General features: G+C 39.2%; 1 protein-coding gene across 2 annotated transcripts in view; it reads right to left on the reverse strand.

Annotated features, from left to right (window-relative positions):
* Window positions 1-2,129: 2,129 nt before the first annotated feature.
* The window catches only part of LOC101740565 (Krueppel-like factor luna), a 149,378-nt gene continuing 131,671 nt past the window's right edge, over window positions 2,130-19,836 (reverse strand). For both annotated transcript variants that reach the window (XM_004932798.5, XM_038014227.2), the window contains exons 2-4: window positions 12,030-12,384; window positions 9,132-9,317; window positions 2,130-8,378 (exon numbers count right to left, since the gene is read on the reverse strand). In XM_004932798.5, coding sequence (XP_004932855.1) covers window positions 8,203-8,378; window positions 9,132-9,317; window positions 12,030-12,384 — 717 coding nt within the window. In that variant the 3' untranslated portion in view covers window positions 2,130-8,202. The remainder of the gene's footprint in view (window positions 8,379-9,131; window positions 9,318-12,029; window positions 12,385-19,836) is intronic.

Here is a 19,836-nt window from a genome sequence, read left to right on the forward strand (position 1 = left end):
CTTCCATTTTGTGGCTCAAGGTGGACCGCGATTTATTTTTTATTACTTTGATGGTTGGACGAGCTCACAGCCCACCTGGTGTTAAGTGGTTACTGGAGCCGATAGACATCTATAACGTAAATGTGCCACCCACCTTGAGATATAAGCTCTAAGGTCTCAAGTATAGCTACATATAAATATGTCTTTCTTCGAACGAGATTCATAGGGTATTTGCCGTACCTTGGCAGTCAACTGGATAGATTTACGTCATAGCACGCTCATTTGCGAGTTAAGGTAATCATAGAGTTGCATATTCTAAAGCAGTCACCAACCGTACAATTTAATTCCGAATTCAAATGCATTATTCGTAGCGTAGAGTAGGTACTCGCGACTGCGGATCTTGATGCGTATTGATGGCTGCACTAGACAGGTCTGCCGGTGTATCAAATAAAGTGGTCGCGTCAAAGCGGCTGTTAAGCCATTAGGATGAGAGTTCTTGTGAACTCATGCCCAAAACACGTCATTACGGATCCTCCTGATCCATTAACGGTGCTTTTAGGTACCACAAGCACCGGTCGCCGTCCTCGTCGAAGTGCTTGACGAGCGAATTAACCCATAGACGCAGCCCACTGAGTTTCTCACCGGATCTTCTCAGTGGGTCGCGTTTCCGATCCGGTGATAGATTCTACAAATCACTACTCTTGCTAGGGCCAATGTTAGCAACACTCCGGTTTGAGCCCCGTGAGTTTACCTACACGTTAGGGTGAAGCTGAAATAGCCTCTCAAGGCTATCAGCATAGGTAGGATAAAAAAAAGTGAACTGATACTCTGTGAACTCAAACTCATACTCGGCGAGGCGTCAAGGTCAGTAATGAAATTCCTTAGAAAGAACCCATTTTATAAATGAAGAAGTATTAACCATACGAAACAATAGTATTTTCTAATAAAACTTCGAATAGCTGCTACTTCGGCGACCAAGCAGTGATAGATTCCAATATGAAGGACGTGACAACCAGACACCAAGCTGAAGGGTTGTGGCCTAAAGGATAAGACGTCCGGTGCATTCCTATGTCGTGATGCACCGGTGTTCGAATTCCGCCGGCAGGTACCAATTTTTCCAATGAAATACGTACTTAAAAATGTTCACGATAGACTTCCACGGTGAAGGAATAGCATCGTGTAATAAAAATAAAACCCGCAAAATAACGATTTGCGTAATTACTGGTGGTAGGACATCTTGTGAGTCCGCACGGGTAAGTACCACTGCCCTGCCTATTTCTGCCGTGAAGCAGTAATGCGTTTCGGTTCGAAGGGTAGGGCAGCCCTTGTTCTGTAAAAACGGAGACCTTAGAACTCATATCTCAAGGAAAGTGGCGGCATTTACGTTGTACATATTTATGGGTTGCAGTAACTACTTAACATCAGTTAAGGTGGGCCGTGAGCTCGTCCGCCCAACAAAGCAATAAGAAAAAAGCCAGACCATTCAACTGAGAATTGAGCGTCTTATCTCAAAGGTGGTCAAAGGCAACATGGACCTTTGTGGTGCCCGCGGACTCCTAAAACTACAGGCCATCAGCTCGACTTCCCAAGTGGGACAATCGAAACATATAACAATAAAACACGTGCATAATATTCACGAAGCTATCTATTGACAGGCGATCATCGAAAAATGTAATGGACCTTTTGACAGGAACGCGAAGAGTTAAGTTGTGTGATTTGTTTTATTTTGTCTATTTAATGTTTCTTCAGGTTTAAATATAGGTATGTAATAACGGTGATTTATTAACTGTTTAATATCTGTGAAAGTGCACAAATGAGGGAAAATGAAACAAAGTCGCTGGACGTAACTTCTCGGGATTTTCGAAAAAGTCCACTGAAAAAATCTCAGTAAATGACCACCATTTTACTGAGATTGTATACCCAAAATCATCTCATCTCATTCATTTAATTTCATCCCAGTTGATTAATGTCTCAAATTAATCATCTTCATTTCATTTCACTCCATATTATCATTTTTCATAAAAATAAGAATATGAGTTTTAAATAAGACATGACTTAAAGGTCTTAGTTACCAGGTCATAAAATCCCTAAAAAAAAAAGAAAAATGTAATAATTTGTTATCCATTGGCAATTACAAATAAAACACACAATAATACCACATATAAGAAAGTTTTATTAATATAAAATGCAATATGCGTACAATAAATGCGGATTTTGGTTTTCCGCATGAAAAGTGACAGTCAGTTCAAGACGATACAAAAAACATTTAAAAAATTAACTAAATTTAATTTCATAATAAAAACGATCACGTAGATTCAACGTATAAAATACAGATATTCTTATACAATACAAGCTCCTTATTCGCGTTTCCTTCGATCGCGTTTTCATTATTCGCGTATTAAAAAAATACGACCCATTTTCTATGTTCGCGGCTAATGATGCCTTTGTTCGCAGAACTAATCAGTTTACACATGGATAAAAAGATTCCAATATGTAGGTATCCAACCGAATATTCTTTATAAACGCGTTTTTCCATATTCACGATTTCTGTATTCGCGCAGTATTTACGGAACATATACTCAACGAATAAGGAGATTTTACTGTATTTTATAAAAATAAATTATGAACAAAGAGTTGACGCTCAGGCGCAAAACGTTACATCCGCCAACATTGATTCCAAGGGTCGTGATTTAAATATTACGTACCTATTATATATTACATGATTCTCGAGAAAATTCATTTCAAAATTCATAATAATGTGTGTTTGTTTCTTTGTAACTGTCAGTGATGACGATCAATACTTAAATAACATCTGCTAACTCCAAGCCTCAACTTTTCTAAATGTGTTTTTTTTTCTTTTAAACATACAACATTTTTGTTTTTTTAAATTCCATTTTAACTGTATATCACATTTACATAATATTTTAATTCAAAATCTTCAAAAGGATATAACAGTTTAATAAAAATTTAAAAAATATTTCATAAACACTTTTACAAAATTTATTAAATAATAAACTTTATAATTTCATAAAATTAATATATTGAACAATTTGCACAGTTTTCACGACCCTATTCATGCACTCAATAGAAATACCGACCGAATTAAGTTACACACAACTGGAATGTACGTAAAAATCGTCCGAGAAGATAAACAATTAGCTTTAAGGAATAAATTGTAAAAAAATATAAAAAAATAAATATAAAAATTATCATCGTAAAAATTAAATGCAATTAAAATAAGGTACGTACCTAAATTAAAAAAAAAAATTGCGTTACACGTGCTTCCTAATTCGGCGGGCTCACACATTAAGATATTCTCAACACACAGCCGCATTATTTTCCTTTATTAAGATTGTTATTTAAAATGCAATAATTCAATTCACACTGCTCGATTTTTCCGTAGCTTGTCAAATATTTGAAGTTGAAATGACAGAGTCGTAACTTTGTTTCCTGAGATTTGCAGCGAGTGATTAGATGCGACAAAATATTTGTTCAAAACGAACTAGTTATCATATCTTTTTATTGCTTAGATTGGTGGACGAGCTCACAGCCCACCTGACTTAAGTGGTTACTGGAGCACATATACATCTACAACGTATATGCGCCACCCACCTTGAGATACAAGTTCTACGGTATCAAGTATAGTTACAACGGCTACCCCGCCCTTCAAACCGAAACGCATTACTGCTTCACGGCAGAAATAGGCGGGGTGGTGGTGCCTACCCGCGCGGACTCACAAGAGGTCCTACCACCGGTAATATCTATCAAACCATTCCACTTCGCGATCGTTTTCCGGCGTAGGAATTCTCGAAACCACGGCGCTTTCTTTAGATGTACCAAGCAAAGTTTACTACACTGTCATTTTAACTGCAACACTAGACCCAGAACAAAACTAATTGCAAATTGGTCATCCGTGAACTGACAAAGGCGGAGACTGAAATTTAACGTCCAAAGTTTTATTGACGACGCAAGAGCAGTCCAGAATACATTAGAACCGATATTATCTGCATACATTAGCCATGTGCAACTTTACACAACATTACACATCCAGAAGCACGTACGAACACTAGACATGCATTACATCTATATAACTATAATCACGATTTTATGTAAATTTATAGCAAATTGTGAGTAATTTAAATAAGAGGTGTTAGTGGGAAACTATTTCCGAAGTTCTTAACAGTAAATTCGAACTGAATTCAATGGTGTCGTTTCTGTTTGATTGGCGCTTTTCTTATTCAAATGATTTTTTTGTAAAGTTCTTTAGTTTGTTTTGATATTAATTAATTCTCACATATATTGGACAAGTACTTTCATTTACTTTTTTAGGCTCAGAACCATAAGTTGTACTTTTTAGTACTTGTTTGTATTTTGTTCGGTTTTTTTTAAAATAATAAACAGCTACCTTGTCATTTTAATATACAAATAAGTTCTTCGAATTTTCCACATTAGGACAGTAAGCTGTATGTTATGTATTGAACCCGATTTCATATTTGCCGATAGAATTTGTTTTATTTAAAACCATACATCGATTTACGATTACAAATGTACCTAATGCACTCAAGAATTCAATATTGTTTTGTTATTGCATACAATGTTATTCAAACAACGCGGCTGAGTCAGAACGCACTTACTTTAAATAGATTTCGCAAGCAAGCCGTATTAATTATTGAAATAACACGTTTGTTTATCGTCAAAATCATTTTCGGCGGAACGCAAAGTTCAGCGGAATGAGAATTAGTCCGACATCACGGGCGCTCATTGACCGCAACAAGAGTCCTTGTGTGTATTCGGTGTGATGAAGCGTAAAACTGTAATTATTCGCGTTTTAACAAATACCGCAGGTTTGGTGATCCAATAGGGATGTTACGAGTTTTACAATTAGTTTATATAACCATACATTTACGACTTTATAAATCAATATGTTTTCCGGAGTTCCAAGTCCAGGATTCTGTCCTGTTTTAAGGATAATAAACTCGAGACAAGAACAAGCATCCAGACCTCACCTAATATCTCACACGGAAATATACACCAAGAGGAGAACGAACCAGATTGTCCTGGTATAGTAGTCAGGGTCATGAGCCTTGCAACTAACGCGGTGATAGGTATAAATGGTTGTTATAGAGTAAATGGCATAATATATTGTAGCGCACTGTTAACCTCATTTGCCAACGCAAGTGTGTACTTATAGTTTCTTTAAGATTTCAGAAGGACTTATTCAGATGCAGAGATAGCACATCTCAGGGTCCGGTTATGTTTTGTATAAATCGAATGTGTATATAGACATCGCAATGGACTAAGAAAAGTCGTTCGTAAAACTGCACCATTGATTTGTATAAATATAAAACGTAATTGAGCACTGATATTAGGCGATTATTGTTCTTCAAAGGATACGGTTAGGAAATGCGTAATAATTTTACGAGTTGCATGTTTATTTTGTCGTACGCGATATCCAAAAAATTTCCTATATTCATATATTTTTCTAAGCTATTACGATTACATATTGGTAAATATTTACTCTAAATACGATAAGAGATAAATAGACACATAACTAACATTTAATATGAACACTAGATTAGAATTTAATCATTATGAAGAAAAATTTTAAGAGTATATTACTAGAATGTTTCAAAAATGATTCATTGCAGAATGTTTATTGAATTTGCCGCCATGCCGCTTTGTAAGTTCGTGCTGAAAGGCGATAAGTAAGAGCTCACCTTTCACCCGCACCGACTATGTAAATACATTGTTAGCGGACGTCAAACCATTAGCGTACGTGGAAATTCCCAGTTAGCCTTCAGGTAAACTGATAATTTTAGTTGCAGTCCGCATAGAGTCTAGACTTTACAACTTTCTGATTGAAAGGCGGCTATGCCAACAGAATGAAGTTGTTATCAACATTCTTTGAATACTCGTTTAGCGTAAGAATTATTTAAAGAGATTTCGAAATAGTCCATGGGTTTTTCGTTTTCAGAAATCGTTTTTTAAGGAATTCAATTATTTATTTTGTTTTTAATAAGTTATACAGAAACTGCGAAAACTTTAAAAGTATTTGACACGTCCCTATTAATACAAGCGAAATTTAAAACCTTAGTTACAATAATAATTGTTTTCAAGGGGCATTTGTAGTTATTTTTGTTTCTGAATGGAACTGTGTTTTATTTAATAGTTCTTTTATTGTTTTTTAAATCTATTTTTTCGCCAAAATGTAAAATATTCCTTTATAAAATGGAATACTACAGATAATAATTATACTTTAATTTTAATATGGCAGTTCTAACAAGCAGTCGTTGTTCTATGTTTATTTTTAGGTTATTATATATAAATATTTATATTAGTAAGTGGAAATAATCGAAAATGTTTTTATTTTTAGTTCACATCAGCTTTTTTGCTAATCATTATTTTGATAATGAGTAATTTCGTTAAGACAAATGTACGAACGGGTTCTGATGTATATTTGATCCAGTGCATACGATTGGATTGTAACGGACTTGAGTTTTTAAATTCTCTTTTACGAATAATAATTTATATATTTGATTATACAATTTAATTAATTTTAATGATAAAATGTGATTAAATTCTAAATACATTATTATTATATATTATTACAATAAAATACTTTATTCAAATATTTGACACATTTCACGTGACCCGTCAAAGCACTAGGTCGACTGGGATGTCAGTCAGTACAATCTCAAAACAAATTTTGATTTCATTCATCCAAATCGTAAATTTTTAATGGAGAAAGAGAATGAAACACACCACCATTCACGCGCGTCACTAAAGTATTCGTAACATTAAAATGCATGCATTAAAAGTTTTATTTAAAAGATTTTTTTTCATCAAAAACTTGGCTATTCATTGGCCATAATAATATTAGGGTGTCCCAATTTTTTTATTACATAATTTCATAAACCTATCATAGGCGACGATAAAAGCAATTCTCTAAATACTAATAAAAGGCTGGTAATCATCTAACGCTGTATCTACTTGTAATTTGCGAATTAAATATGACAGAGTACATTATATTTATTTAAAATAAATAAAAACTACGGCTGTGTTAACGACGTCACTAGCGGTATGTCAAAATGATGTTTGACAAAGATGACATTTTAGACGACACAACCACTGAAGTAATATAGGTCTATGGACACAACAGAATCATCATAGAGGTGTCTCCTCATTTTACAAAGAGCGACTCGAATGTCGCGTAAGATACAAAATTTTCGATCCTCTTGTTTAGACACCTTTATAAACAATAAAGTCACAATACATTACGCATTAGATCTAAACATTTAAATATATACTGCATCATATAACGGAATGAAAGAGTAAAGAGAAAGCTTAAATATAATAATTATATGTCGAATAAATTTCGGCTGATAACTGAATCAGCGAGACGCATAAGTGGCCGATTCCGATCAATACAAGGTAACATGCTATATACTAAGCTAATAAACGAATACACAAATAATAACGTCGATGCCATGTATCAGTCATTCCGTGAACACATGAGCACATTCTAATTCACAACGAGACCCGTACGGCGCAGTACATACGGTTATTGACAAAATAACACGATTTTCATAAGATGGTACATAGCGCTGTCGCCGCGGGATAACTGATACGCGGCATCGACGCGTCAGGTAACGACGCACTTCCTACTAAACGCTAATAATGTGCCGAGCTCGTCCGCGTCGGTGGGAACGTGCCTGTATCCCGCGAACCAATAAATAATGTCATATGACGGGTGATCCGAAATGCAGACCGGCGGGAGACCGGCGATGGCACAACAAGGACGCGCGCAGCCATGCGACGCGCGTCGCAAACAAACATCCCTACGCGAAGCTTACAAAAAACATTACACAATAAACAACGGCAAATATAAAAGTTCTCTTAACGCAACAAAAGTAACGACAAAAGAGGCCAGTGCCGAAACATTCAAATAAAGAGATTTCCCAAATTACATTCTCAGCTCACGATAACTAACTAAATAAAAAATAAGTTTAAAGCATCGGGTGCGATGAGTGTGGACTCGTCCGCGCTACATGCGGCGGTATCTTTGGCTTGCAGCGATCCGCGGGCCCGCCCCTCCGCTGGTCGAGTGCTTCCACAATCCGTACGCGTGGATAGCGACTGAAGACGACGTGCTAACAAATCGCTTACAGTGGGGGCGTCGGTTGTGGCGGTGGCGGGCGGCGGGAGCAGCCTCGCGCGGGCTGTCTACGCGTGGCGCTTGGCGTGGAGCGCCAGGTGGTCGGAGCGCGAGAAGCACCGGTCGCAGTGCCGGCAGCGGAAGGGCTTCGCCCCGGTGTGCTTGCGGTAGTGGCGGGTGAGCTCGTCCGAGCGCGCGAAACGCCACTCGCATCCCTCCCACGAGCATTTGTACGGCTTCTCGCCTGGAACGGTTTACGAACTTAATTACGTTCGTCGCGATCTCAGGCTTAGCCTGTGCGCGTCCTAACTTAAGAAAATATTATTTATCTATACTAATATATAAATCTACAGTGGTTCTTACGGATGTTCCGTTATAACTACTGAACCATTCATCCGAATGACTTGGTATCCATGTAGAAAATACACGTACTTAATGGATAGGCTAATATAAGTATTGAAGTCCCTACACCAGTTGTGGGGGCGTTAATTATGAGAATCTTTGTGGGTGAGAAATAATAATGTTAATTTTAAATGCCCAGCGAAGCGGATGGGTATAGCTAGTGGTGTAATATATACAGCAACTAAGCTAGATTTACCTATAAAAATACACCGAGTAAAGGATTATGCATAACGTAAGAACTTCATTCAGAAGGGCTAAAATTCGAAAAAGTTTACATTTGACTGGTGGTAGGACCTCTTGTGAGTCCGCACGGGTAGTACCACCACCCTGCCTATTTCTGCCGTGAAGCAGTAAAGCGTTGCGGTTTGAAGGGTGGGGCAGCAGTTCTAACTATACTGAGACCTTAGAACTTATATCTCAAGGTGGGTGGCGGCATTTACGTTATAGATGTCTATGGGCTCGGGTAACCACTTAACACCAGGAGGGCCGTGATTTTACATTTGAAGATGTGAATTCCGAGACATCATTTTATTTTCCTTTACAATTCCAAATTAATTCACGGGATAGCGAAAAACGAGTGTGCGTGATCACGTACCGGTGTGAGTGCGCTTGTGCGCCTTCAGGTGCGAGCTCTTCGTGTACACTTTGTCGCAGGAAGGGAACTCGCAGCGGTGGATGCGGCGGCGCGGGTCGGCCGCGTGCGGGTGCGGCAGACGCGGCGCGTGCGCCCGCCGGACCGGGGCGGCCATCGGCGGCATCGGAACTTTCATCGGTACCTCGACTACAAAACCAAAATTCGCATTATCGAAACTATACCATACCGAATAACTAGAGGAAAAAAGCTGGTGTGCGTGCAGCTTGGTGCACGTGAAAGAAGTGAAACTTCTTTGTGTAGTATTGTGGTTTTCTTCATTTTTTGGAACGAAGTTCCTTATGGGTTGATGCGGAGGGGTACCCCGACCGGGAAAAAGCGTCCGTAACGTAAGATTTTTATTTTTGTGATAAGCTGTAAAAGCCAAGCTAAGACTAAGCTTCACACCGTTTGCCTTGCAATGTAGTAATTTTAATGAAATCTAACAGATGTCGTTAAATAAGAACCTAGCTCGCTTTGTCCTTTCCCTCTCTCCACGGTCGAATGGTTTTTTAAACTCTCTGCCTATTTTCTCACTCTTGCTCTTCCTAAATTGTATCTTTTGTCTCTAGCCGTAACGAATCTGTCGCGAGTTAAATTTTACTCTCAACGCTCCTAAAGAAGTTTCACTTCGAAAGCTTTGTGTCGGGTCTGAGACGCGACTGCAGTTCATTCCTTAATTGCGATTGTCATTGAACACGCAACAGACAAAACGGGTTTAATAAACGCATTTCATAAAATAAGGAAAGCCATGTATATAGCTTTATTTTTATTTATTCCATAAGTTATTATTCATAAATATTAAATCCACTGCATTTTATTATGAGGTACGTATCTTTACTACACAAAATTATTTGGTATTTCAAATAATTTAAATTTGATAAAAAAAAACGGCTCTGAAATTGTTTAACACTGCTTAATTATGTATTAAAACAATTCAACGCGTTAACCACATTGTACAAAATTTGTACCCGAATATAAATAAGTAGACAGACATCTACTTAACATTCAGGTGAATACGATACAGTTAATATTTACGTTAAAGTAAATTATTCAGCTTGAACGTAAATAAAGCGTTTTTTTATTTCGGAGTGCTCGATTTCATGCCCATCAAACCGTGGTATACCGGTTTTTTAGTGGAATCGATTCTTAAGGAGTAAACTCTAATAATAGGGTCGGAGGGCGGATTACCAAATTGAAAATTCGGTAATCTTCACAATGATGACATTTACATTATAATCTATGCACTATGTGACCATATGCACGGCATGGGTAGGTACAACCACCCCGTCTATTTCTGCCGTGAAGCAGCTTCGGTTTGAAAGGTAGGGCAGCCGTTGTACTTTAGCCGTTAGAACTCATATCTCAAGGTGGGTGGCGGCATTTACGTGGTAGATGTGGTAACTACTTACGACCAGGTGGACAGTGAGCTCCTTTAATCATAAAAGCAATAAAAAAAAAAAAAAAAAAAAAAAACGCACACATGATTTCACTTTTTGTCCACCATTGTATTACTCTTAAAGGCTAGATGGTTTCAGTTTAAATATCAATGGAATTGTCCCACTATTGTTGTGACTGACTGTTGGAGAGTGATAACATTGAACATTGGTCAATACATTTATAAGCTGCAGCCACTGCAACATGTCACTACCGTACAATAAATGGCACAATATTCAATCATGACAAAGCTAATTGCGTTCAGTACGTATTTTGCCAAAGCTTTAATCACTTTGAGCAAGGCTTATTCAGGCGAAAGTTATACTTACAATTCCTAAAGACAAATTCTAAATTCAAATGTAATATTGTTCTTTATATATTGTAATATTTGTTTTATATTAGCGTATATAGTCAGACTAATGAATGAAATTTTGTAGTGTGACAGTATTGATGACTAGACTTCGTATGTTTAAACTTTAATTACATAAATATTAAACAAATTAAATAATTATCGTTTGTGAAAAATGTAAAACACCTTTAACGAAACGTGAAATTAACATTTTTAATACGCTAACGAGTTTACGACCTATCTAATGTTAAGCGGTCACCAGCCCGGTCGCAAAGTGACTGCTACCGGTTTAGTATTTAGACCACAGTTATTATTATTACCTTTCAAGGTAGACTAGCATACGGTCCATTTTGTGGCGTCAGATTTGGTCTTATAGACATTTCAATAAACGTTCCCTTAGTTAAGACGGTGGTACTAAGCTGGTTCGAAGCACGCCTTGCCGTTAATGATAGGATCTTGGGTGATGAGTTGGATCAATTAGCACAAATGTATTATACATGGGTAGTGGATAATTTATAATTAATAAAATAAAATAATACATATTTACTAACAATCACGCCACGTTAACTGGTCCCGTGATAAGTTCGATAACGGATATAAATGTAAGATTTTTATTAGACACATACATATGTTTAATATTTAATATACATCCATAACCCTGGAAAATACATTTATATTTATCATACAAATATCTTCCCTTGGCGGGATTCGAACCCGCAACCCCCTTGTGTAGTGACCATGTCACTTACACCAGACGGCCGTTGGATTCTCACTGGTGGTATCTTGTGAGCCTGTACGGGTAGGTACCTATACTCTGCCTATTTCTAGCGTGAAGCAGCAATGGTGTTTCACCTTAAAAGGTGGGGCAGCGGTTGTACTGTTATAATTGAAACTTAGAACTCATGTTTCGGGATGGGTATTGGGGGTATTGACGTGGTTAATGTCTGTGGGCTTCAGTGACAACTTAACACTTAACACCGTGACCTCTTCTATCTATCGTACCAAAACATTTAATAATGAAAGCACTCGACTAGTTGATACTATGGGTTATCAATGGGTAGAATATTAGCAGTTACCTTTAGCAACTGGAGTAACTCGAGGCTCCTCCGGATCGCGCGTTAGCTCCGCCTTTACAACAGTCACGGTGAAGAGACGTGGTGCTGGAATAAGCGCGAGAGTCGGCGACGCGGGTGGCGTGGGCGGAGACACCAGCACCGGCAGCGATGGAGGCGCCGTCAGCTGTGGCAGCGTCGACAGCGAGGGCGGAGTCGGCGGGGACTGCGGAGTGGGCGCTAAAGCCGGCGTTGCGGGCGCAGGCGAGGCTGGCGATCCCGCTTTAGTTTGAGTCCTAGCCCAGTCTTCGTCCTGGGCGTCGCGCCTCTTCAACGCCCTGGGTTCCTCGCGCAGGTATCTTTCCATTTCGTAGCATGTCTGTAACAAATTGAAGTTAGGTGAATTTAGATGTAGCATTATATTTTTGTTTAGTTTAATTAACGATGTATTTTACAGCAATTACGAGTACTGCTGAATATACATAGAAAGATAAATTACATGTATAAACTTTTAAATAGTATTCGGCAAGGCTTATTCGTAGATCGAGTATTTATGTGTGCGCATTAATCACAAAATCGGGAAGAGTTAATGTTTTAGAAGATTCTAGTAATGTTCATACTAACGTCCGAGCCGTTTAAGGCTATTTTAATTAAAATACCCTTTATCCTTGCATTCTTCTCTTTGCGTGATTTTCAATTTCATTATTATATAGATTTAGTTTTAATCTGTCCGGCGGTGGTGTATGTATATGCTCATACAACCGGGCAGTGCTTGTTCCAGTCGCAAAGTCACTGGGGTAAACAACACATTCATTTATATTATTATTATTTTTAGGACGGAAGGATTACTTGTGGCCCGGAGACCTTTCCAGTTCCACCAGAATAACAGGTGAGCGAGACAAAATCAGCCAGGAGGGGTGGGAATTGCTTAGGTGGCCCGTCAGCTCGTTCAGGATACACGAGAAGGGCTCTTAATAAATAATGGAAAAGTAGAAGGAGAAAGAGGTATAGTCATACTGATATAAAATAAACTAGTATTCACTCAGTGTTTGAAATTCGACTATAATCACTAACAACCGAAGATACATTTAATTTTTCTCTTATGCTTTTTTATCGATTATATTGTTATTGTTTTTTTGACAAATGGTAGAAAAACTTTTCTCCAAATTTTTATATAAAGCACTAAAATTAGCACAAAAAATACAGCAAATCTGTTGTCAAATAGAACTGTTTTGTCAACGCCCGATATACTATTACGAAAAGGAATTAATTAAAAGGTTCCCTTCATAAGCCGAGCCATACAAAAATTCTTTACCCTGTAAAGGTACAAAACTGGCTCGAACATAACTTTTGTGAGTGTTGTAAGATTATGAAAGTGAGAAAAAAGTTTGCCAGTAAAAATTAGGGATCAATGCTATTCAAAAATGTTAACAAGGTTGCAGTTAGCATATATTATTATACATTTTATAAATTCACCTTTATAAATTTATTAAGTTCTCTAATTTAGTCATAAAATGTTCGCCGTTTGAATATTATATGTATTTTTGCTTTTTTTTATTGATGTGAGTTAAGAAAATCGCTTAGGCTAGTTTATTTTTACTATTGAATTAAATAAGTGTATTATATTATCAAATAAGTAACGTTATTGAATCTTCATTTGTCTTCGTACATTAGATGAGAAAAATGATTGGTTTTTAATATGTTTTTATTAGCTTTGTATTGTGTGTATGTTTTTTTTTTTTTTTTTTTTTTTTTTTTCGGGCCGGGGGCCGAACCTCCTACGAGGTCCCCGCGCCTAGGGGGCGCGCGGGGTATGTGAGACTCAACGATCTGCAGGTGTTGAGAGCAGATCGCGGGCCCAAGGATTTTAGGGCCCACCCACTAAACGACTCCCCTGCACTCTTACACCCGACGTCCGATCTCCGTCCGGGGTCAGAACCCGTTCAGAGTAGGGGGGTTCCCGCGGTCAACACTACAACCAGACACGCGGCGCCACCCCGAGGACGCCCGACCGACGGGTCGTCGAGGCGATAGTCGACGACCAACGACGTCGGTCTCCGCGGTACGGCGGCCCTACCAGGCCGCCCGGGCGGTGCCGCTGGTGTTCCGGGATACCCCGCTGGGCTAGAACCAGCCTGCCGGGTCGGAACGCGATACACCGCCGACCGGGTTGCTCTTCAACAGTATGTTCGGCGACGACAGCGACGACGAAAATGCGGACCGCATCGCAGTCCGCAGCCGCCGACGCGCCGTCCCGTCCTCCTGGTGCCAGCGCGCTAGAGTGACGGTAGCGTGCGGCGCAGCCTCAACCCCCTTAGGTCGCCCCGTGACCATCACCGGGAGGAGACTGCCTCCTCATAGGGGCTGGAGCTGGACAAACGCCCTCCTCCGACCCCCAGCTCGACGGCGGCGGCACGGCGCCGAGAGGGAAGAAGAGCTCTCCCTCTCCCGTTCCGCCGCCTCCTTCTGCGAGATGGTGGACTCGCAGAAGTCGAGCATCGCCTGCCAGGACTCGTCACTGCCGAGCATCGTAGCCACGACGGTCGGAAGCGACAAGTCCGGTCCTATTTTTGCAACGAGGACGCGGCGCTGCTCCGCGAAAGCGGTGCAGTACGCGAGCGTGTGCTCCGCCGTGTCCTCGTTGCAGCCACTGCAGTGGTGGCACTTCGGCGTCGGCTCCCTCCGGGCGACGAGGTGTAGGTAGCGACCGAAACAGCCGTGTCCCGTGAGCACCTGCGTCGCTCGGAAGGTGAGACGTCCTCGGTCGCGATTCACCCAGTCCGAGAGGACCGGGCGGATCGCCTCGACGGTCCGTCGCCCGTAGGTGGGGTCCGCCAGGCGGCGAGACCACGCCTCGAGCACGGCACGCCGAGATTGGAGCTTCCGCGCTCGAACTTCCGCCGCGCCGGGACGCGGCTCCCCCCTGGAGCGGAGATCGCATCGCCACGCGTAATCCGCAGCGAGCGCCTCCGCTTCCAGGTCCCAGGGAGGCGTCCCAGCTAGCACGCACGCCGCCTCGAACGAGACGGTACGGTATCCACGAACCGCCCTGACCGCAATCGCGCGTTGCGGACGTCGCAACGCCGCAACGTTGTCGCGGGTCAGGGCGTGGCACCACACGGGAGCCCCGTACAGTGCCATCGACCGCACCACCCCCGTGTAGAGGCGGCGCACCACTACGTCAGGCCCCCCGACGTTCGGCAACAGCCGACTCAGCGAGCCGGCGGATTGTGTGTATGTAACGCAACCCTATTTTTGAACGTCAATTTTTGAGAATTTAACTTGAAAACTTTGTACACGCATCTCGATGAAAATAGCTAATAATTCTGTAACTTTGCTCTAATATTTTGACCAGTGTCAGCAGGATTAAAAAAGTGAAATTAATTTATAAGTTCGGTTCGCTATAGAGCGGGTTTTTTAAGTCTTTAGACTATTATACATATATTCCTTTAAAATAGTTCTTCATCCAGGATGATATTATTTCACACAAATTAGAATCGTATTTCAACATACCTGAGTTTTCACAATGAAGCTTGATTTCTGAAGGTCAAATTGTTCATTTACTTTGAAATTGAAATAGACTAGCAGACTGGACCATTGTACCCCATTGCTCAAAATACACTGTATCATTTCATAAGCTATTACTCGATATTTTACCAATTCAATTGATATTTAGGTCATATTATTATTTAATGCATGTTTTAATCCATTTAATAAGCTCCCTTCAGTCGGGATTTCGACTGGGCCTTAGCACCATCTCTGGTCTCCTCAAAGTGACTGGCGATGTTAGGGCTGGGATGATAGATGATAGAATACTAGAGTCACACTGTTGGCTTTGATGGATTTCCTTAATGCCTTCAATACCGTTAGTCACGAAATACTTTTATCTATCCTTTCCAATCTCACGATATCACCTGAGATGCTCAAATAGTTTACTTCATATCTCCGAGAGGCTAGCAATCGATTCGCATTGATAAGTCTTTGTCTTCATGGCGTCATCTAGATACTGGGATCCATCAAGACGGTATTCTCTCCCCTTTTACTTTTCTCTACTTTTATCAATCTCATAACTCAGTCCCTTCAGTGCTCGTATCAACTGTACGCTGTGGATCTACAGCTGTATTCGTAGGCTACTGTGGTCTGTGTGACTGTAGTGGTTCGCAGAGTAATTGAGAATTTAGAGGGTGTAAGCGCTTTGGTGCAGTAAGTTTGGTTTGATTGTGATACCAAAAAAAATGTCAGTCGATTATTATTGGTAGTCTCCATTTGCTGGGACGAATAGATTTTATCACACTCCCAACCGTAACCTATAATGGAACAATTATACTTCTGAGCCCATCAGTCAAAATCCTTGGACTGTATATGGATTCGACACTTGATTAAAGGGCACAAATGTTTAACATTAGTCGTAGGTTACTGGATCTCTGTGTGCCCTTTTCGCTTAAATAACTGTTTCCGTTTCAGGATAAAGACGAGGCTTGTTCAAACTTTAATCCTTCCTATAATTGACTATGGCGACCTTGATCTGAACACAGACCTTTGGAATAAACTCGACCGCCTTCTCAACAATGGCGCTTGATTTATTTTTAATCTTCGCAACTATGACCACATGTCTACTTACCGCTACCAAAAAAAAATTCTTCCTTTATGTGAGCGTCGCAATCTACATACTCTCACTACACTTCACTCTATACTGACATGCCCAAGTCCTCCCTTCTATTTGACTAAGTACTTTAAATATTTACATTGTTCGCACGATAAGGACCTGCGTTCTTCTAATTATAATTTACTCCTCCAATGTCCCACGCATAGCTCTAGTCTGGTCCGTACGTCTTGCTTAGTTCAATCTGTTCGACTTTGGAATTCAGTTCTTCTTAATGTCAGGATGATCACTGATCGCCTAGCTTTCTAATTTTTCTGAACGAATAGGCAGTAACACTTCAAAATTAAACGTGTGTCGGTATTTTTCTGTGTAATATACTATATTTTTACTATTACTTATTTTTTTCGTATCTAATAAATGTGTTTGCTATATTTTTATGTTGTATATAAATGTATATACAATAGTAATAACTTTATTATGACATAATAATTATGTACGTATTCTATTTATGTATTCTGTGCGTTTGTTTGTATAGATGTATATTTATTTTTGAAGTGAAACTTCTTTATCGGCGTTGGAAAAAAATTTACCGTCATATTTTTCGGTTACGCGTCACATTTTTCCGTTACGCGCCATCTTTTTCTTCACCATTCATTGTTGCCGTACACAAGTGAAGGTGCCTCTTTACTCGGTAACAATAATTATAAAATACCGATGATTTTAAGTGGAGATTTTAATGTAAATTTTGCATCGGAAAATTCTTTGAAGCTAGTTGAATTTCTGAAAGATAAATTGAATTTATCCATGAAAAACAGTCCTCAAACGTCAACAACAAGATCTGGCACTACAATTGATGGAGTTTTTACTCGGTCACTAAATTTCGTGGAATGTAAACCATATATTTCATATTTCAGTTACCATAAGCCATTAATTACAAAAATATATAATGACAATGACAATGATAGTAATAATTCTATTACAATTAATGAAATGCTGTAATAATCTTAGTAGCAAAAAGGTAAAGTGAAATAATTGTATTATTTGTATTCATGTCTATGATAATAAAATCCTTTTGTTTAAACTTTATCTAATTTAACTTTATTTAACCAATTTCTAGAAAGTTGCATGTAGATCATTTTTCGAAAAATAAGGCCATAAACAAGTTTCACTTCTTACGTGTGTACACTAGTACACGCACACATTTTTTTTTCATATTTCTCAAAAGGGAATGCAACTACCACATGACTCTACACTACCCTTAGTTGACTGGTAGAGAATGCCTTAGGCCTTAAATACGCCACTGTGTTTTTAGGCATAAATAAATAAATAAATGTTTGTTTAGTTTATTATTTGAGTCCTTAGTCAAATTATATCAAATAATTTCTAGGTATAACTGAATAAAAACTCTTATTTGTGCGTTCCAAATAACGAACTCGCAGTCTCGTAAATGACTTTTCCTTACAAATAATAATATAAGATAATACAAGCCGGTATATTTCAATTGAACACCGCAGTGATTTCATAACATACGGAACCCAAAGTCTCATTTCATTTGATGCTTATTAAATTTTAAAAGTTCAACGTCCCCTACCAAGGTTACTAAAGGTATAGGGCGTACATAACAAATTTACCCTGACCTCTTATCTAACATAGACCTATACAAACGGCAGGTCTACGTGATTTGACACGCGCTACGGACCTTGAATGTAACGGGATAGCGTGAGTAACTAATAAATATCAATCTAGACCCTTTTTGGTAGTGGATAAGGTTGATTTCAGATAGTGAGTATTTTGAATGACGTGTTGGTGGTTTAGTTCGAGGCTTTGGTTGGAGTTAGGCAAACATTTAGTTGGATTAGATTTTAGTGCCTTCCAGCGCCCGGATTGCTCGAATTGCTAAAGTAAATTTCGATATTTAAGATTTTTTTTATTGTTTTATCGCGTCTTTTACGTGAATAATATAATGACAAAAATAACACAAAGATAACATTGAACTAAAGTTAATCGCTTTGTACGTTTTTTTCTTACTTAGATGGGTGGACCAGCTCACAGCCCACCTGGTGCTAAGTGGTTACTGGAGCCCATAGACATCTACAACGTAAATGCGTCACCTACCTTAATATATAAGTTCTAAGGTCTCAGTATAGTTACAATGGTTTGGTGAGATCATCCACCCATTTAAGCAAAAAAAAAGATCTCCAACACGCCTGCCTAACATCGATATTATGGGCATTTCCTCCACGAAATACCAAATGAGTATTATACCAGAGTCTAAATTCATAATTAATGTTAAACGAAAAAATATATTAAAAGTCGTCGGTGGTAAGTAGATTAGGAGGTGCTCTTAAAACGCAGATTTTTTTTGCATTTTTAAACCAGTACATGCTGATTGATCGTAGCTTGCACCGCTGCTATAAAGTCTACAATAGTTCAATGAAATTATTCCGCAAATGGAGCGTTACTTATAAACTTGGACGTGGAAATTATTCTCGCGATAAATAATTTATAAGTTCATTCACACTTTGAGCTGTTTACAAACACGCATTTGATTCTGTATTGAAGACTACTGACCCGCCCTCGCTTCGCTTCGGAAACATAAAATAGCTGAGTCCCGCGATGCTACCCGCTTTTATTGTCGTACCGCGGGTGACGCCACAGGGCAAATCTAGTCCAAAAAAAGTAGCTTAAATTATCAACAGCTACCTATATCATCAGCTATATATCAGAGAAAGTTTCGTCAAAATCGGTCCAGCTGTTCCAGAGATTAGCCGGAACAAACAGAAAGACAGACAAACAATTTTGGAAAAAAATATTATTTTGGTATATTTACCTTATATACCTATATATTCATATGCATGTAGTAAAAAGCGGTTTTTTCAATATTACAAACAAACACTTCAATTTTATTTATATGTATAGATGTTATTCATGTACAACATTAGGTAAAGGGTACGTTAAATATATTTTTACCTGTGATAGGACCTCTTGTGAGTCCGCACGGGTAGGTATCACCAGCCTGCCTATTTCTGCCGTGAAGCAATAATGCGTTTCGGTTTGTAGGGTGGGGCAGCCGTTGTATTGTTAAATCTGAGACCTTACAACTCATATCTCAAGATGGGTGACGGCATTTACGTTGGAGATGTCTATGGGCTCCGGTAACCACTTAACACCAGGTGGGCTGTGAGCCAGTCCATCTATCTATGCAATAAAAAATACCTATACTATGCT

This window comes from Bombyx mori, chromosome 1 (genome assembly GCF_030269925.1).
Source record: "Bombyx mori chromosome 1, ASM3026992v2".
Classification (NCBI taxonomy): Eukaryota; Metazoa; Arthropoda; class Insecta; order Lepidoptera; family Bombycidae; genus Bombyx; species Bombyx mori.